Source organism: Arachis hypogaea, chromosome 2, assembly GCF_003086295.3.
Source record: "Arachis hypogaea cultivar Tifrunner chromosome 2, arahy.Tifrunner.gnm2.J5K5, whole genome shotgun sequence".
Classification (NCBI taxonomy): Eukaryota; Viridiplantae; Streptophyta; class Magnoliopsida; order Fabales; family Fabaceae; genus Arachis; species Arachis hypogaea.
In genome coordinates, this window is record NC_092037.1 from 86,460,660 (window position 1) to 86,478,329 (window position 17,670).

General features: G+C 29.7%; 2 protein-coding genes across 4 annotated transcripts; one reads left to right on the forward strand and one right to left on the reverse strand.

Moving 5' to 3' along the window:
- Nucleotides 1-9,365: 9,365 nt before the first annotated feature.
- LOC112749009 (uncharacterized) lies at nucleotides 9,366-14,489 on the forward strand. Of its 3 annotated transcripts, none has more exons than XM_025797271.3 (3): nucleotides 9,366-9,722; nucleotides 10,860-13,483; nucleotides 13,870-14,489. In XM_025797271.3, the coding sequence occupies exons 2-3, from the start codon at nucleotides 10,940-10,942 to the stop codon at nucleotides 14,143-14,145; spliced, it is 2,820 nt and encodes a 939-aa protein (XP_025653056.1). In that variant the 5' UTR covers nucleotides 9,366-9,722; nucleotides 10,860-10,939; the 3' UTR covers nucleotides 14,146-14,489. The 3 variants fall into 3 exon arrangements, with proteins under 3 accessions (XP_025653056.1, XP_072075298.1, XP_025653058.1); XM_072219197.1 differs by having other exon boundaries at nucleotides 9,515-10,548; XM_025797273.3 differs by lacking the exon at nucleotides 9,366-9,722 and adding an exon at nucleotides 9,743-9,920.
- Nucleotides 14,490-15,123: 634 nt separating this feature from the next.
- LOC112749017 (uncharacterized) lies at nucleotides 15,124-17,395 on the reverse strand. The gene is made up of 4 exons (XM_025797279.3): nucleotides 17,181-17,395; nucleotides 16,771-16,830; nucleotides 16,113-16,308; nucleotides 15,124-15,708 (listed from the first exon to the last, which is right to left on the reverse strand). The coding sequence occupies exons 2-4, from the start codon at nucleotides 16,798-16,800 to the stop codon at nucleotides 15,167-15,169; spliced, it is 768 nt and encodes a 255-aa protein (XP_025653064.1). The 5' UTR covers nucleotides 16,801-16,830; nucleotides 17,181-17,395; the 3' UTR covers nucleotides 15,124-15,166.
- Nucleotides 17,396-17,670: the final 275 nt, after the last annotated feature.

The following is a 17,670-nucleotide window of genomic DNA, read 5'->3' on the forward strand; positions in this document are numbered from 1 at the left end:
TCAAGCAAGATATAAATCACAATTTTAGAGAGAACAACACACACCAAAATAAAACATTGGTTGATAAAATGCAACCAAACAAGTAGGCTCAAACATCTCACTAGTTTTGTGTGTTCGAGTTCTAAAACCATGTTCTAAATTAAATATCTTCAAACAAGTTTAACAAAAATTTTGATTCAAATTAGTGAAATGCTATAAAATATTATCTTGAAAAAGAATTTATCACTCAACCAAGTAGTACCTAAATGCACGCAACTACTACTCATGCAAGTTATCCTATCTAACAAAAGAAAAATAAAATATTAGTGTTGAGAGAGAGATGTTACCTTTGGAAGGCTGTTACCAACCTCCCCATACTTAGGGTTTGGCACGGTCCTCCGTGCCATCAGTGATGAGCAAAGTGGGGTTGGGAGCATCACTTCCACTATTCGGCTCGTCATGGCTCGCCATGCTGTCATGTGAAGTGGAGTCTGGGGTATCGGTCTCTTCTGGAGGTGGGTGAATGCTGACAAGGAGCTCTTTCAAATAGTTGTATCGCTTGTTACAGCGCTCTATTTGCTCAATCCGTCGGTCTTGCTGGTCGAACCTCTCAAGGACCTGAAGTAGCAACTAATTATGGAAGGTGCATGTGGTGTGGATGATGGTGTGCATGGAATTTTTGGAGTAGCTTCTTTTGTACTAGAGCACTGTACTCTTTGGTCAGCACCACAGTTTTATCTCCCTTCAGGGCCATCTTCTCAAAAATTACACTTTTTAAACAGGCCATACAGGGATTTTTTTTTTCAACACCTCAGCAAAAAAAATATTGACTTGTAACTTCTTGAGGATTGTCAAGAATTGAGCAATTTACTCATCCCCGGTCTCTTTTTGTTCGTCTAGAAAGTGTTGTAATTTAGGCTCTTTTCTCTCTAAAGGGACGTGTACAAGTGCACTTTTAGTCTCTTCTTGAACCTTGTCCTCCTTCAAATCCTCAGCAGCTTGCTCCTCCTTGGTTTCATCCTCCTTGTCTATAGTAAGAGCCTTGCACTCTTTTTTTTATTTACTTTTGTATTGTTTGGAAGAGTGTTGGAGAGTATCCTCTTACTTAATTGACCCACTTGTATCTCCAAATTTCGAATTGTACAAGGTAATAATTAGGCAATATTTTTAAGGGAGATACTTGCTACAATTAAATAAAACTTAAAAATTATGTTTTATTAACCTTTATTATTAATCCAATGGAGATAATTGCTCAATATATATATATATATTATCTAAATAGTTAAAGAAGAGAAAAAAAGATATAACATTAAATAAATAAATAATTGTCAAATAATATAGAGTAAAAATTTCGTATTCTATAAAAAATATTATAATCTTCAATGTATTCATTATATAAAATAAGTAAGTTAAACTTATTATCAAAATTTAAACACAACTAAAAATATTATTGGAGGTGTAAAATTTTTAATAAATATTATTATTGATTTATTCGTACCTAATTATTAATTATTTTATTATTTGTTTACAATAATTTTATATAATTAATTAAAATAATTGTCATATTAAAAATAATATTTATTATTTGCAGTTTTTTTAACTTAATTTTTTTCTTTAGTTATACTGAGAGCAAATAAAAATAAAAATAAAAATAATTTAAAAATCGAAAAAAGAAAGAAACTTCATCTTCAAAAATTTTAAAATTACATATTAAAGAAGAATAGTCGTAATATATAAATTGAGGCAACAATTTAAATTTAAATTTAAATTAATCTAAAACTAATTTAATCAAATACCAATATTATAACTAAATTAATTAAATAATATTTAATCTATTTTAGTCCTTAGACACGTATAGATTAGAGTCATTCTCGTAACAACAACTAATTGAAACAACATCATAAGTTCGAACATTTCAAAATTCGTGCAAATTCAAACCTTCCCTTTGTTAAATAAGCTTTATCATCCGCTATCCATGCAATACGACAAGGTACAGAATTGTCACACCGAGAAACTAAGCTGACCTTTATTCCCCTCAATGGCATTGCATTGATGCAAAAGAAGACCGATAATTTCTGAAAAAAATCACAATATGTTATAAAATTATTTTAATTATGAAAAGGTTAAAATAAGAAATTTGAATATATTACTAATCTTTGAAATTGCATCTCTGAGTTTGACACAAATTTACTAAAACTTAGCTTAAATTGAAGAAATTCAATCTCATTATGTGCTCCACTTCGAAAATTTTCGGGCAGATGTAAAAAGTATGGAGGGGATGAAACTTGAACTTGGCCTATAAAACTCCGTGGAAACAATTTCTCAATCAAAAATTGAGCTCCTCCCAAGAAAACTAACTTTACCCACATTTCTATTAGGTAGGTCATAATATGTGAGCAGATATCCAACTATCATTCGGTAAAATAGAGTTTACTGCCCTTCGTTGGACGCTTAGATATCCATGTAATTAGAACCCAAATCAGTGAATACAACTTGAGATGGTATTTGATGGATGTGGTGTAATGTAACGATTGCAGCAAAAGACAATCACACTGAAATATTGACGAAAAGAATAAGTTGGAGTATGAACAATCAATAAATTATCAAAAGAATAATATAATAGAATGAGTATATAAAAAATTATAAATTATACCTTAAAATGATTAACTTTGATGAAAAATAAAAATACAATCTTATTCTATGAAATAGTCACAAAAAAATAATAAATTAAAAACAATAAGTTGACTATCAGATCTAGATTCACGAACCATAAAAAAATACTATATACGGCCTTTATTAGAACAAAAATAATTATATAAATTAGTTATTATTAAGTTAATTTTTTATTATTTACGTTATACATCATATATTTATTTGCCGTAATTGAATAAGCCATTATCATATCATATTCATTTTTATCATGATTAGAATCATAGATTTTGTTTTAATTTTTTAAGGTAGATATCAATATCAAACTTGTCAGAAATTACGATTAATTTAAAATTATATTACAATGGTTGAAAATTAAAATTATTGACAATTAACATAATTATATATTAAATACTGATTTTATGTATAATTATAAAAAATTTATTGACAATTAACATAATTATGTAAAAAATAAAACATAGCAACTAAAATTTAATTTGTTAACTAATTGAAGTTAGGTAGAAAATATTTGATAATTATTTTAACATTTAATTATTGATATCTATTATTATTATTATTATTATTATTATTATTATTATTATTATTATTATTATTATTATTATTATTATTATTATTATTATTGATATCAATATAAATGGATCATCATTAACTAATAACTTGTCACTAATAAAATTATTGCATAATGAATAGAATTAGAATTGTATCAATATAATTAAAATGATTAAAAATATTCTTAATCTATAATTAGTTTAATAATATATTAAATATTGATTTTATATAATTAAAATAAAGATATTTTTTTAAATTAGTATAATCATGCATTATTCATTAAATACTAATTGTAATATATTGTAATATAATTATAATAAATATATTTTTCTAAAATAAATTTAGAAGAGATAATGGTGTTTTCATTTTGGAGGGAAAATGAATTTATAAAAAATTAGCACCTCACTTTCATTAGTTGATAATGCATTAAATATTTATTTTATGTAATTATAATAAAGATATTTTTTCTAAATTAGTATAATCATGCATTATTTATTAAATACTAATTGTAATATAATTATAATAAAGATATTTTTCTAAAAATAAATTTAGAAGAGAGAATAGTGCTTTCATTTGGGAGGAAAAAAAAAGTTAATGAGTTTTATTTTTATTTGGACTTTAGGCTTTAATGGGTGTCATGCTCAAATATAAATAGGGTTTTCAGAGTTTCGGTCACAAATACATACTAAAGCCGCCTCCGCCTCCGCAACTCTTTTTTCCATCAGAAGAATTGCGATTCAGCCGTATTAGGGATATAGAAGGCTTTGGTTGAAAAAGATCAAAGAATTAAACTCTTTCAATCATACTCACAAATTAGGGTACGCTTCCACATTATTCAAGTATTTCATTCTTAATGATTTAATATGAATGATTTTGGGGTTAAGAAATTCTAAGAATTTCTAACATACCATACATATATTATTTTCTAAAATGTTGTAAGTGAAGTTTGAACTCTAAACTTTAAATTTAAAAATTTTATTATTTATCATTATCTATCCAATCTTTAAAATAAACATATAAAAAAATTTGTTTGTATCTTGTTAGTTCTAGAGGTGAATGTGAATCGGATCGGATATGGTCGAAATTTTGATTCAATCCGCACTAAAATTATCGAATCAGATCGGATCCAATATCTGCAGTTTTTAAGTCTGAATCTGATTCGATCCGATCTGCAAAAACAAGTGATATTGGATATATCCACAAAACATAAAAATATTTTTAGAAACTTATTTTTTTTAAAAATATCAATTAAATTCATTTTTTCTATTCTTTTAAATATATCTACTCTTAAAATAATATTAAACATACTTTTTTAATAATAAATTAAAATAATATAACGTATATGATAATTATTAGTTGAAATAAAACATAAAAAGAACATTTATTTATTTTATTTTTATTTTTGCGTATACGCGGATATGCGGATACCTATACAATATTCGCAATCCGATCCAATAATCTTGTAGATCGGATCCATATTCACAATTTTCAAATCGAATTTGGATAAATACCGCGGATATATGGATCAGATCCGATTCATGAATACCTCTAGTTAAATCTTAAACTCATTTAAAATTTTAACCAAATTTATTTATTTATTTTTTTGGTTAACAAGCTCGTCAATAGACTTCATGCTACCTTAGATTGTCAGCTTACATATTTAAACAAGTTTTAAACAGATCAAAAACTAGATTCGGATTGAATAACTATAATAAAACATAGTCTTTTAACGATAAAACCTGACCTATTTCTGTCCCACGAACAAAGTAAAAACAAGGTATGATACTACATATAAAAATGTAAATTTTTCAAAAATTACTGGGAAAAAAAAAAACCTGTGCAAAGAACGACAACAAGGGATAAAAATGGGGTGAGTATTCTTAAAAGGAAATGAGGTAGACGACTATAGTGAATTCTAAGATTCCAACAAGTAGGGCTTCCAAAAGAAAAAATAAAAAATTTGCTCATGATTATTTGTAGGGCTTCCAAAAGACCAAAACCGAGAGTGAAGCACCAGTGATTCTGTAGGAATCATTGAATAGGACTAGAAGTAGGAGTAGAAGTTCAGCCCCCTCTTACCAGCAACTTTTGTTATCAGCTTTTCAATTTTTGGGGCTTTGTTGTCTCTTTCTATTCCTAATGGTGTGTCCCTTTGCCCCATTCATCATGCTATTGTAAGTTCTAAGTTCCCTTTCACACGTACATCCATTGATTAAACTGACTTTATTGTTATTTTCAATTATAAAATATCATATGTATATTAAAAATCGAAGAGTGCTAAGGGTTAGCAAGTTTTGTGATTTTTTTAGCCATCAATTAGTCATTTTAATGGTGTGAGATTTTATCAAAAGATAAGAGATCACTCACTTTACTTTTACTAGTTAAATACTACTGGCCAAATTTTAATAAAACTGCTATCTCCTAAACTTTTTTTAAAAATCAGTTAATATATTTGTATATATATTTTTAATATAAATTTTATATTTTAATAGATATTTCATATAAATAATTAATGTAATAATTGAGTTTTTTATACACGTAACCAACATGATTAATAGATTATTTGCCTGCTTTTGTGACATAAGCACAATTCTTTATCTAAAATATATATTTTTTAATTCACCAAAGTCTTATGTTTAAGAAAATGATAGCCCCATTGTATAGGCCATATCTCTAAGCTAATCTTATCAACAATGTTTAAACTTTAAAATATTTGTAAATTATTCGCCAATAAAAATTTATGAAAATTAACTTAAGATTTTAATTTGCATTTATAAAGAGTTGATTAGTGGGAAAATTTATTCACCAATAAAAAATTTCTAGAAATTAACTTAAGATTTTAATTGTGCATATACAAAGAGTTAGTTTTATCGATGAGTGATAATTCAAATAACATCATTTTTTCTATACACACCTAACAGATTCCACCTTCAAATCTCCTTATCCTCATAAAAAAAAAATTACAAAGAGTTGATTTTTTTTCGTCAAAATAATTTTTTTTGGTGTCTGACTAAATAAAGAGTTGATTAGTGGGGAAAAAAAAATCCTTGTTGTCAAGGACAAATGATTCTCTAAAGTGAAAGAAATTAAAAATAAAAAAGTAATTATCATTAATTTATAATATATATAAATTTTATTATTTTAATTTAAAGATATAATTTTATTTTTTTACTTTAAAAGAACTTAATCTATTGTGAAAAATATATACTAATATTTTTAACTAAATATGATTAAATTTGTACTCAAGAGAAGAGAAGAACTTGAAGAAAAGAACGAAAGTTATATAAAAACACAATTAAATTAAATTCATTTCCAAATGATTTACCAAGTCCACTCTACTATTTTGTAATTTGACTAATTGTAACTGTGGCATGTGATGCGATTTTCACTGCACTTTGCGGCTTGCGCGACGGTTTATCCGGATCGCCGTTCCCGCGAAATTAGCTTGTTATAGTTTTTAATTAATAATTAATCATTTTGTTTAGGGAATTAACTTCATAATAAAAAAATAATTTAAACTATTGCATTTTTTCTCGTCAGAATAATGCAATGCCAAATGTGTCGCATTCGGAAAGTCCCACACACACAGATATAGAGGGACCCAACTTCGGGATACGCGTTAGCCAAACAAGTCTTCCACTGTGGGACCCACTGTTCTTTCTTTTCACCGTTTCCTTTGAAAACGAAATGCTCTCTCACTCACTCTCACACTATTTCTTACCACTCAATTTAAGGCTCTGTTTGGCGCGCGCCAAGTCCCTCTCTCATTCGCTGTCATGCTAGTAAATACTACTAGTAGTCAAATTTCTTCTATTTCATGCATTAATTGTTTTTTATTTCTTGAAAAATTTCTATTATAATATAGTACTCTTATTAGTTAACCTTTTAATAAAGAATTTAATTATAATGTACAGATATAGTAAAATATTTTCTATAATTATTTAATTATATTTATTATTTTGATCATATTTATAATTAATATAAAAATAGTTATTTTATTAATGTAATATACATAATTTGATACATATAAAATTTTATTTTGTATTAATGTTGTATTAAAGTTAAATTCTTTAATAAAAATGATAATTTTGCATCACTAGACGTAGTGCGTTTTTGTTCTTTTGGTGTAGATATCACTAAATGTATTTAATTCTAAAAATTTATTTATATGTTTTGTTAGTTTTGTGATATTTATTTTGTTTGATCTCAATTCTATTTCTATTTTAGTAAAAAAATTGAATAAATAATTCTTGGAAGCCTTATCTAATAATTAAATATATAAAAAAATTAAATTTAACATAATATTTTTATTTTCAAATAAAAGATATCTTTAACTATATATATATATATTCATTTCTTTTCTTTTTTAATATTTAAACCAAAAATATTTATAATTAAAAATTTACTATTTTAACTAATCCATATTTCTTATTATTGCATGCACATTGTTTAACCTCTAAAATAGGGGGATTAATTTTCATATCAGCCCTTATTGAAGATTGAAAACTTTTTAGATATTTTAAGTAATATTTTATTTTAATTAAAAACGGCCACAGATTAATATAGAAAGAAGGGTGCGTTTAAAATGAATCAAATAATTTTGTGCTTATTAGATGCATCATTTTTTATGTACAGTTAAATTTTATTAAATAAAAATTATAAGATATTATAGAAAAAAAATATTAATAAATTTATAAATATAAAAATATTAATACATATATACATAAATAAATTTTAATATATAATATTTTAAAAATAATAAGTATAATTTTTATTTTAAGATAAATAAATATAAAGTATATAAATACATACAAAATATTTTTTATTTATTAAAATTAATTATTATGTAGTATTATTATTGTTAGTTATAAAATAATTAAGTTATTTGATATTAATTAAAAATAATTAGATTATTCGTTAAAAAAATTAAAAATATTGTAATAGTTAATTTTGTTAAAAAAGTATTATTATATAATATAATTTTTTATTTAAATATTTGTAAACATACATTTTGTTCAAAATATTATATATAATAATATATTTTTTAATGTGCACAAAGTTATCATTTCATATTAATATATATTTTAAAATATTATATATAATAAATAAAAAATATTGATTTTTTTTTACACTTTTAAACAAACATTTCTAAATTTCTTTATTTATATTCTTAAAAATAAAAATAAACAATATCATTTTTATTTTTTTCTAAAACATAGGTAAAAATTTACTTCTAAAGATTACATATATAAATACCTTTACGATTATAAATCTTTACATATATACACACTAATTTGTAAACTTTATAAATATGTATGCAATAGTTTTTTTATCTCTCTGATAGCTTTTAAATTAGTCATGGTGACTAATATTTGTAACAAATAAAAAATAAATAAATATATTTTTAACCTTTTTAATGGAGTTATCAGTTATTTATTAAATTATAGCTAGATAATTAGTTTTAATTTTTTGAATTTTACTTTGTGGTAATAACGAAAACATCGATTTTATGTAAAGTAAAAAAAAATAATGAAAATAAAAATATATATAATTATATAGAAATATTAATTATAATTATAAAATTTTCACGTCATTCTATAGATTTTGCTTTTTGTAAAAATAAAATTTTATTTATATTTAAAAAATAAAAATAATGTTATTTATTTTTATTTTTATGTTTTAAGAGTATAAACAAAAGAATTAAAAAATGCTTACTTAAAAGTGTGAAAACATAAAAATATTAACATTTTCATGTATTATATATTTTAAATAAAATTCACGTTTATAAATATTTGGATGAAAAATTATATTATATAATAATATTTTTTTTAACCAAATTAACTATTATAATATTTTTTATTTTTTTTAACGAATAATATAATTATTTTTAAGTAAATATAAAATATTTTAAAAATAATATTGCATAATAATTAATATTAATAAATAAAAAATGTTTTTATATATATTTATATGTTTTAATTTATTTATATCAAAACAAAAAATTATAATTATTATTTTTAAAATATTATATATTATTATTTATTTATTTATATTATTTTTAATATTATATTATATATATATATGTCTTATATTTATAATTTATATCGATACTTTTTTATAATAAGTTTTAATTTTTATTTAATAAAATTTAATAATCTATAAAAATTGGTGCGTCCAATGCATACAAAATTATTATTGGGCTAGTTTTAGAAATACCCAAAAAAACAAAACAAAACAGGAACAAATGTGAAGATGAACAGAGAAGAGAGAACGAAAATGATGATGATATGATGGAAGCAAAACAAGATTAGATTGCCTCAGAAAAAACACTGTCCTCATATTCATTCATTCATTCTTTCTCTCAGTAGTAATTCTTTACTTCGCTTCCAATCTACGTTCACTTCACTTCCAATCTCCATTTCCCGTTACGTTTCGGATCTTTCTCCACATAATATTGCCGCCATTACCACAATTCTTTCTCTTTCTTCCTTTCTCTCTTTCCATTCTTTCTTTTTATACTCTTGGTAAGTTGTTTTTTTTTTTTGACAAGAAAACTGTTACTGTCGTGTTTGGATGCTATATTTTACTATTTTTTTTATCACTGTCTGTTTTCTACTTGTTTTATTTGAAGGAAGTGTGGAAGGAGGAAAAAAAATGACTCTTGGGTTGAAAGGAAACGAATTGATAATTGTGATTTTGTGTTCTTTTCTTTGATTATGAATGTAGGTTTCGCTTCAATTGTTTTTCCATGTAGAAGGATTTTTTTTTCCTTAAAAAAAAATAAATTCTCGTTACAATCTTTCTCGGAAGCCAAACAGAGCTCTAACTTTTGTATTAATTTTCTGATTTTATTTTATTTCAAGTTTTTGTTCATTTTTCTACTCACTTTCTGAATTCAATTATGCCAAAACCCTCTTTTCCCCCTAATATTATGATATGATGTATGGTTCTGTTTTACATCGTTGTTGATTTTCTCTATTAGGTATGTGTTTTCTCTTTTCTGTTGTCTTCTTATCTTTGTATTGCAACAAATTTGGAAGGAGAAAAAAAAAATAAGAAAAAAAAAACTTTTTTTTGTGTGGGATGAATGAATGGTTTATTGGGACTTTTAAGTCAACTCTCAACTACACTTGTCACTGTCTTGGGGAATGGGGAGGAGTTGCAATCCATCATCATTCATTAAAATTGTTCATTGAATGCTACAAGTTTTTAGCAAGTCTATGTGCATCTCCTTTAGTGTGAAACAATGCATTCAATTGTGTTTCCAATTTCACGTGGCTTCAATTCATGTTTCAATGTTATCTGGATCCCCATTACTCTATCATTCTGTGTTTGGTAGAAAAAAACAAAGTACCTCCCTTAAATTTGATTTGCATTTTTGTTTTTTCTCATCTTCAAAGATTAGTAATTTAGTTCAGTATGTCATGGCTTGTGTCCTAACCCTGATTTTTGTTTCTTTTTTCTCTTGAGATATGAAGTATGAACTTTATTGATGTTAATAAATGCAATTTAATTTAAGAGACATGTTGTAGATTGTTCTGCTAATCCAGTGATATGATTGTTAGGTCCACAACTTTAGTAGACTGTTAAGCATTTTAATTTTTTTACCATAAATTTCATATGCTTTGGAACTGATTCACTTGTGAAATTTTCTTTGACAGATAACTGCCATATATTAAGTGAGGAACTAGTTTGCAGCATAGAATTGTGAGTGGTGAAAATTTGATTTTATGTTTGTGCGATGCAATTCAGTGAAAAGCGAAGTGATGAGTTGTTGAAACCTTCTGAGGACATGGTATTTGGTTTGGAGCTAAGAAAGTTCAGCTCAAAACGGCATAGCAGCTTGAAGACCACAAAAGAAAGTTCCGCGTTGCCCCAAACAAGTCGAATTCCGAAGGATGAGGATAAATTGAAATTGAAGAGCAGCATTGGTGCAGAACACCTTGATATGAGGCATAAAGCGAAGAAGGATGCAGAGTGGAAGATTGAGAATCGAGGGAGCTTTAAGAGAAATGCAACTGATAGCGATGAGCTTGTCAAGCACATGTCGAATTTGCCAGGTTATCTCCTGCAACCTGATAGAGGACACAAGTCCCAGGAGAAGGCCTTCAATGTTGGCGTTCTAGATTGGTCTCGGCTCGAGAAATGGAACCACAACCACAACCATATCCCAGTTCTGTCTAGCAACTTTGCAGCATTCAGTAGCAGTGAATCATCATCAAGAGCAGTTACAAAATTGTCTACTAGGAGTGTCAGTTTCAGGGAAAAAAATGATGAGAAAAAGGGTTTGGCTTCTTCCTCAAGAACCAGGCCATCTAAAAAGAATAGGGAATGCCTTCCGGGAAATTCTAAACTTCTCTTTCCGGATGGCCGACAATCTGGATCTTCTAGAAGCAAAACTAAGTGCACTGATGAGAAGAGAATGGCACCCTTGGCATTTGAGTCCTTAAGCAAAACTCATTCAGATGTATCGCTTGAGAGGCGGAAGAGGAATGATCATAGTAAAAGAACTTTACAAGATGGAAATTCCACTTCAAATTCAAGGCGGCACCATGGGGTCTCACATGTTCCGAAAGAAATTTCTCAGCAGAATACAAACAGCTGGCAAGAGTATAGCCGCAATAAAAAGGAAAGACATCATAAGTTAAGCTCTGATATCGGACAGCCAGCAGTAATATCAAAGAACAAAGAGGTCTCTTTAAGATCTAAGAAAGTGAATTCAAGCAGCAGGGAAATTGGGAAAAAGGTGGATCAGTTGCAGCAGTCAGATTCCAACAACGGTCACAAACATTGCCATGATTTCCGGCTTTCTGAGTTAAGATCATCTTCTGATGAAAAGCGTTCAGAATCTAGCCAGAGTAGTTCGTCATATGTTTCTCTTCCTGAACAGGTTTGTGCTGAAGATGTATGTCCTGAAATCCCTCGTTCAAGTACGCTCAGTTCCGGGGTTGAGTTTACTTCTTTGGAAAGAGTTAGACGCAGCATTGGTGCTAGTCTGGATATGGATTGTTCTTCTGTTGTGTCTGAGACACCTGTTTATGCCAATAGGATTTCTAAACGTCGTTCATTAGGAGCTTACTCCGATGCTGATTTGTTTGGCACCAACCAAAGAAATCAGAGCGTTTTAAGTAATATAAAGGAACCACTGAACCAAGAATCGGCAGAGCTGACTTCATCCAGCCGGAGGGGCAGGAATATATCCCACAGTCGCCGGTTTAGCTTCAGCTTAAGTCGGATCGGAAGAAGTTTCAGCTTCAAAGAGCCTCCTACACTTCCACGATCTAGTGCTAATTATGTTGGTGCGAAGTCTGGTCCAGTCACGCCTGAATGTTCCATTCGTTGGGATAATCCTGGCAAAGAGAAGGCAAGTAGTACCCGGACCAACCCTAGCCCCTTGCGGAGGTTATTAGACCCTATACTGAGGCACAAGGCATCAAGTATACACCATTCTGCTGAAAGCAGTCAGACACAAAAGGGAAGCATGAATTCAGTTAGCTTCGCGGCATTAAGAGTTGATGAACTACAGCCTTCTGAAAGAAGCAAGGGATCAATGGTTCGTGGCCTTTTGCAGCTTACAATGAAAAATGGACTACCTCTGTTTAAATTTGTGCTCAACAATGAGAAAAATATTTTTGCTGCTACCAGGAGAAGTTTGTCACCACTGGAGAAGGATGATTGGGACACATATTTTACATTCTACCTTGTCAATGAAATCAAGAAAAAGAGCGTTGGATGGATGAGTCATGGTAGCAAAGGAAAAAGCTCCGGTTATGCCTACAATTGCATTGCTCAGATGAAGTTTTCCAGCTCTAAAATCACCAAGCCAATCGATCAGAACTCTGACAGGCAGCGAATGGTTAAAGAATATGTCCTCATCGCCCAGACGGAACATGGACAGCCAAAGCTCGTTCAGAGCAGCGAGATTGCGGCCGTTGTCATTGAGACACCTTGGGAAAACACGAGCAATGAAGCAATGCATAGTGATACTGATTTGCTGAAACATGGATGCTTAAGGTGCTTGTCCAATGAAAGATGCTTGTGCAGCAGTTCAGGAGAAAATGACGTGTGTACCACCAAAGTTATACTCCCAGGTGGTGTTCATGGATCACCAAACAAAGGTGAACCGTCACCATTGATATTTCGGTGGAGAACTGGTGGTTCATGTGATTGTGGGGGTTGGGACATTGGTTGCAAACTGCTCGTCCTCTCTAACCAGAAGCAGCAAAGTTCAGACATTCCGAAATTTCCAAAACCTTTCCATGACTGTTTTCAACTTTATGCCGAGGTACAGCTTCCACACTTATTATATATGTCAATTTAGTCATTGTCACACTAATTAAAAAGAAAAAAGGCGTAAAATCAAGAAATGATTACAAAACTGCTGGTCAACATTCTCTTATTTAGTAACAAATTTAGAGTGTAGATGTTTCATTGTTTATTCTACTTGGAATGTGCGGAGACTGGGGAATAAAGATATAACTTTGTAAATAAATGGCACTTTGAAATGCAAGGATGATATATATATATATATATATATATATATATATATATATATATATATATATATATATATATATATTTCAAAGTGAACCAAGAAAATTTCTCTATATTATGATCTGGATTGTTGTACTAGATAACAATTTCTCATAGCATACCTGTCATAACTCTCAGGAAGGAGATAAGCAAGACACACCCATTTTCACCTTGTCACCGGTGAAGGATGGATTCTACTCAGTTGAGTTCCATTCATCAGTCACTTATTTACAGGCATTCTTCATCGCTGTTGCCGTTTTGAGCTGCCAGAAACTTCCAAGCTTTTTGGAAATGGGTAGCATGCTTGAAGATAACCTTAAGGAACCTAGTTCCAAGAACAACAACAGGCCTCAAGGAAAAGCACCCTTAAAGTACACTCCAATTCCACCACTCTCTCCTGTAGGAAGAGTTTGATTTGATGAGGGTTTTTTCTTTTTTTATTTATCTATTTTTTCTCCCGGTTTATAGTTAGCTTTTAATGATCTACAAGTAGCTGAGAAGAGTAGCAATTTAATGCACTTTAACACATTTCTCTAGCCCCTCCAAACTTTTTTCTTTCTACCCTTTTCATACATGCAATCTGGTATAGCATTACTCCTTTCACCAGAGAACATGTTGTTGCAGATATGGTTATGCTCATTGTGCTCTTTTTATTCATTGTACAAAAGAAACCGCTGCAACATCAGCATCTTTGTACAAAGCAAACCTTCAATAAATGAAACCGGCAGGGTTTATCCTCTGCAGTATGAACTACAAAAGCAGTCTAATATGCTTGGAAGTGAAATTGTCAAGGGAAGTTTTATGTACGAGTTTGATGTATAAATCAACATATAAATTCACTTATGAAAATTAATCACATTTTTAGCCCCCATAAACATACCCACAGACAGATATTCTACTGCCATGAGTGAGGATAAATCAAAGTTAGAAGTATTTGTTGAATCATAAATTATGTTGATTTTTTGCATGAGGTAGTTCATTTCATTTCATTCCGTTCATGATATGCAACGAGAGCAATATAAGTTTATAACCCGCAACGTAAAATTGTATCTCAAATTTGCAGAAATACGTCAGAAATATTCTGCGACAATGAAACTTATAAAACATGAGGTGTAAGAGCTTATAAATAAAGCAAATACTTATCATACATTATTATTTATTTGTTTAACTCCATCCTATGCATGAACATTATTTGTATTAAAGACTAGGGACAACTTAACAAATTCATTCATGCATGTACCACAGTTTTCAAAGATTACTATTTGAGCAGTGAAGTTACGAAACTTATAATGGACATTTTGGAGATGGTTGAAGACTTGAAGCTTTCAGCACAACCCAAAACAGAAATTGATAGAGTCACAGAAAATTAGAAAGTGTGATGTGAACTATATATGAGGGAACAAAGGCAACTTCATATCTATATCCAAGTATTCATTCATAAGTCTATTGGGGAAGCATGATGGATACAAATATACCACTGGCCATCAATCTTCTCGAACACATTGGTTACAAATTGCCCTCCCCATCTTCCTCCTTTTGTCTTGACAAATTCCATGCAAGTAACATACCCCATATCCCCTCTAGCATGAACCTTGATGTCTTCTAGCCTAATTTCTAGTGGAAATTCATAGTTTGCCCAAACCAAATTCCAGCTCTCAATAACATCATCATAACCAGATATCCCTTTTAAACCAGGGTGAACACAGCACACCTCGTCTTTCTTTGACCACAGGGCTTGCATTGCTGCCAGGTCCCCAGTTCTGAACGACTCATAAAACCGGCTGTTTATGCCGAATATTGTTGTCTTGCTATCTTTTTGGAGGTTTTTGAGCGTATCCCTTATTTTTGCTGCTTTAGCATAGTTCTCTTCCGCAATGGCATTCCGTAACTCCTCCTCCAAAGTTTGTTCATCCAATGCGATATTCTCACTACTCAAGATGCTCTCTGAGTCTTCACTTTTGACTCTTTGTTGCCTCCCTGATAGAAAACACAGGCACATATTAATGCATAGCTACAATCTGCAAAACAAGGACTAAAGAAACTTGGGGTTGTAGACACAGAAATCTGAACTCAATTAAAGTCAAGATATAACCAAAAAGACACTGGTCAACAACATAGAGACTACACACTAATCATGATATTATCGAAAAAAAAATGTCCCACCAATTCTCATTTCCACTTTTAAAAAAAGTTTTTATGTAGATATACAATCATTTTTGCCACTTCACCACCTAAAAGGTCTTATAACGCTAATTGGATGATTGCGTAAAACTCTTTTTTAGGTCATATAAACGCTAATTAGATGATTGCGTAAAACTTTTCTAAACTATCAATGCATACGCAATAAATTCTTAACTAAGGTTTCAAGCAAAGATATTTACTGTATCCTTGCTTTTGCAAGTTTGGCCATTGAGTGGCAGGCAGAAGACACAGTTGGTCACTTCTTCCAAAACTTTTGCCAAAAACTAATCTAACTGGATTAGAGGAAGGAAGAGAAACATAATGAAGCTTCTGAAAGTTATTGATGAATGAACCCGGTAAGAAATTAAATTCCTTGATTGTATTAGAAGAAAGACCCTGCATACAAAATTACAAATCAAGTGTTATGAAACAAGAAATTTTTTTCTTAAAACAGAAAAAGATGAGAAAATTATAATAATTTCAGGGGATGAGGGGAAAATGTGACTTTATGCTCAATCCTCAGCAACTTATCATTCAAATTTTCTTCAACAATATTCACAGAAGGCCATCTTAATTTAAAACAAGGTCAAATGCCCATATCATTGAAGATGCTTAAATTTTGCCAAAAGTTCCTGTTCATTCAGTTTAATTTAGGGTTTAGGGCCTAAACCCTAAGCAGTTTAATTCAATCTTCAATCAATCATGAAAATTTATTCAATTTAATGTTCAACTCATCCCTAGTGATCTTATCTGTTAAAATTCATCTGGAAACTTACATGTTACATCATAGAACTTCTCAATTCTATATATATTTTTGGAAATTGTGATATAAGTGAAACAAGAAAAATGGTAGCTCACATTGATGAAGATGGTTCCATGAAGCGCCATAGTTGGAAAATGCTGGTTCCAGAACTACAGCTGCAAGAAGAAAGCAAAACCTGAGTACTTGAAATCACAAGGAAGGTACGAAATATAAGATCAAGAATCAAGTACATGTCACATGGTTTCTTCTACTGAATCAATACATGTTCACATATCAAGAAATGGGCATGCTACATGGAATATTGTTGAAGCACCAAAATGAGTATTCAAGAACAACAAAGGGGGAAACTTTAAGCCATTGGGTTTCAGTTATTCAAAGCATTGATTCATTAAAGAAGAAAAGAAAAAAGATCTAGTAGAATGATAACATAGTGGGAATAAGAAACAAAGAGAAGTAAGAGCAAACATGTGAAGAAGAAGTTGAAAGAGAGAAGAGAGGAAGAAACCTTGGAGAGTAGAAAGGGCGAAAGGAAATGGAAGAACAGAGATCAAAGGAGACTAGGCGCGCTGGTGAAGAAGGTAAGGTGCCAATCGTTGATTGAAGGAAACAAAAAAGTGGCTAAGCCAGAAATATGAAAGAGGTAAGAAGATTGTAAGAATGAAGGAAACGGTGCCGTTTATTTCAGCAAAACCCTAAGACAGGATCTATTTTATTTTTCTCAAATAAAAATAAGAGGTAAGTACTGTTTTGGTCCCTAAAGTTTAGCGCCAGAATCGAAACCGTTCCTGATGTAATTTTCGACTTAAAACCGTCTTTAATGTTGCATTTCATTTTAAAATCGTCCTTTTTAATAAAATTTTTTAATTTATTCCAAATTTACCCTTACTTTAACTTTAATAAAAAATATATAATTAAAAAAAAAAACGCGTTTTGTTGGGGGAGGGAGACAAAGGGTATACGAAGGGGGGAGGGGAGGGGAAAGGGGGGGAGGGGGA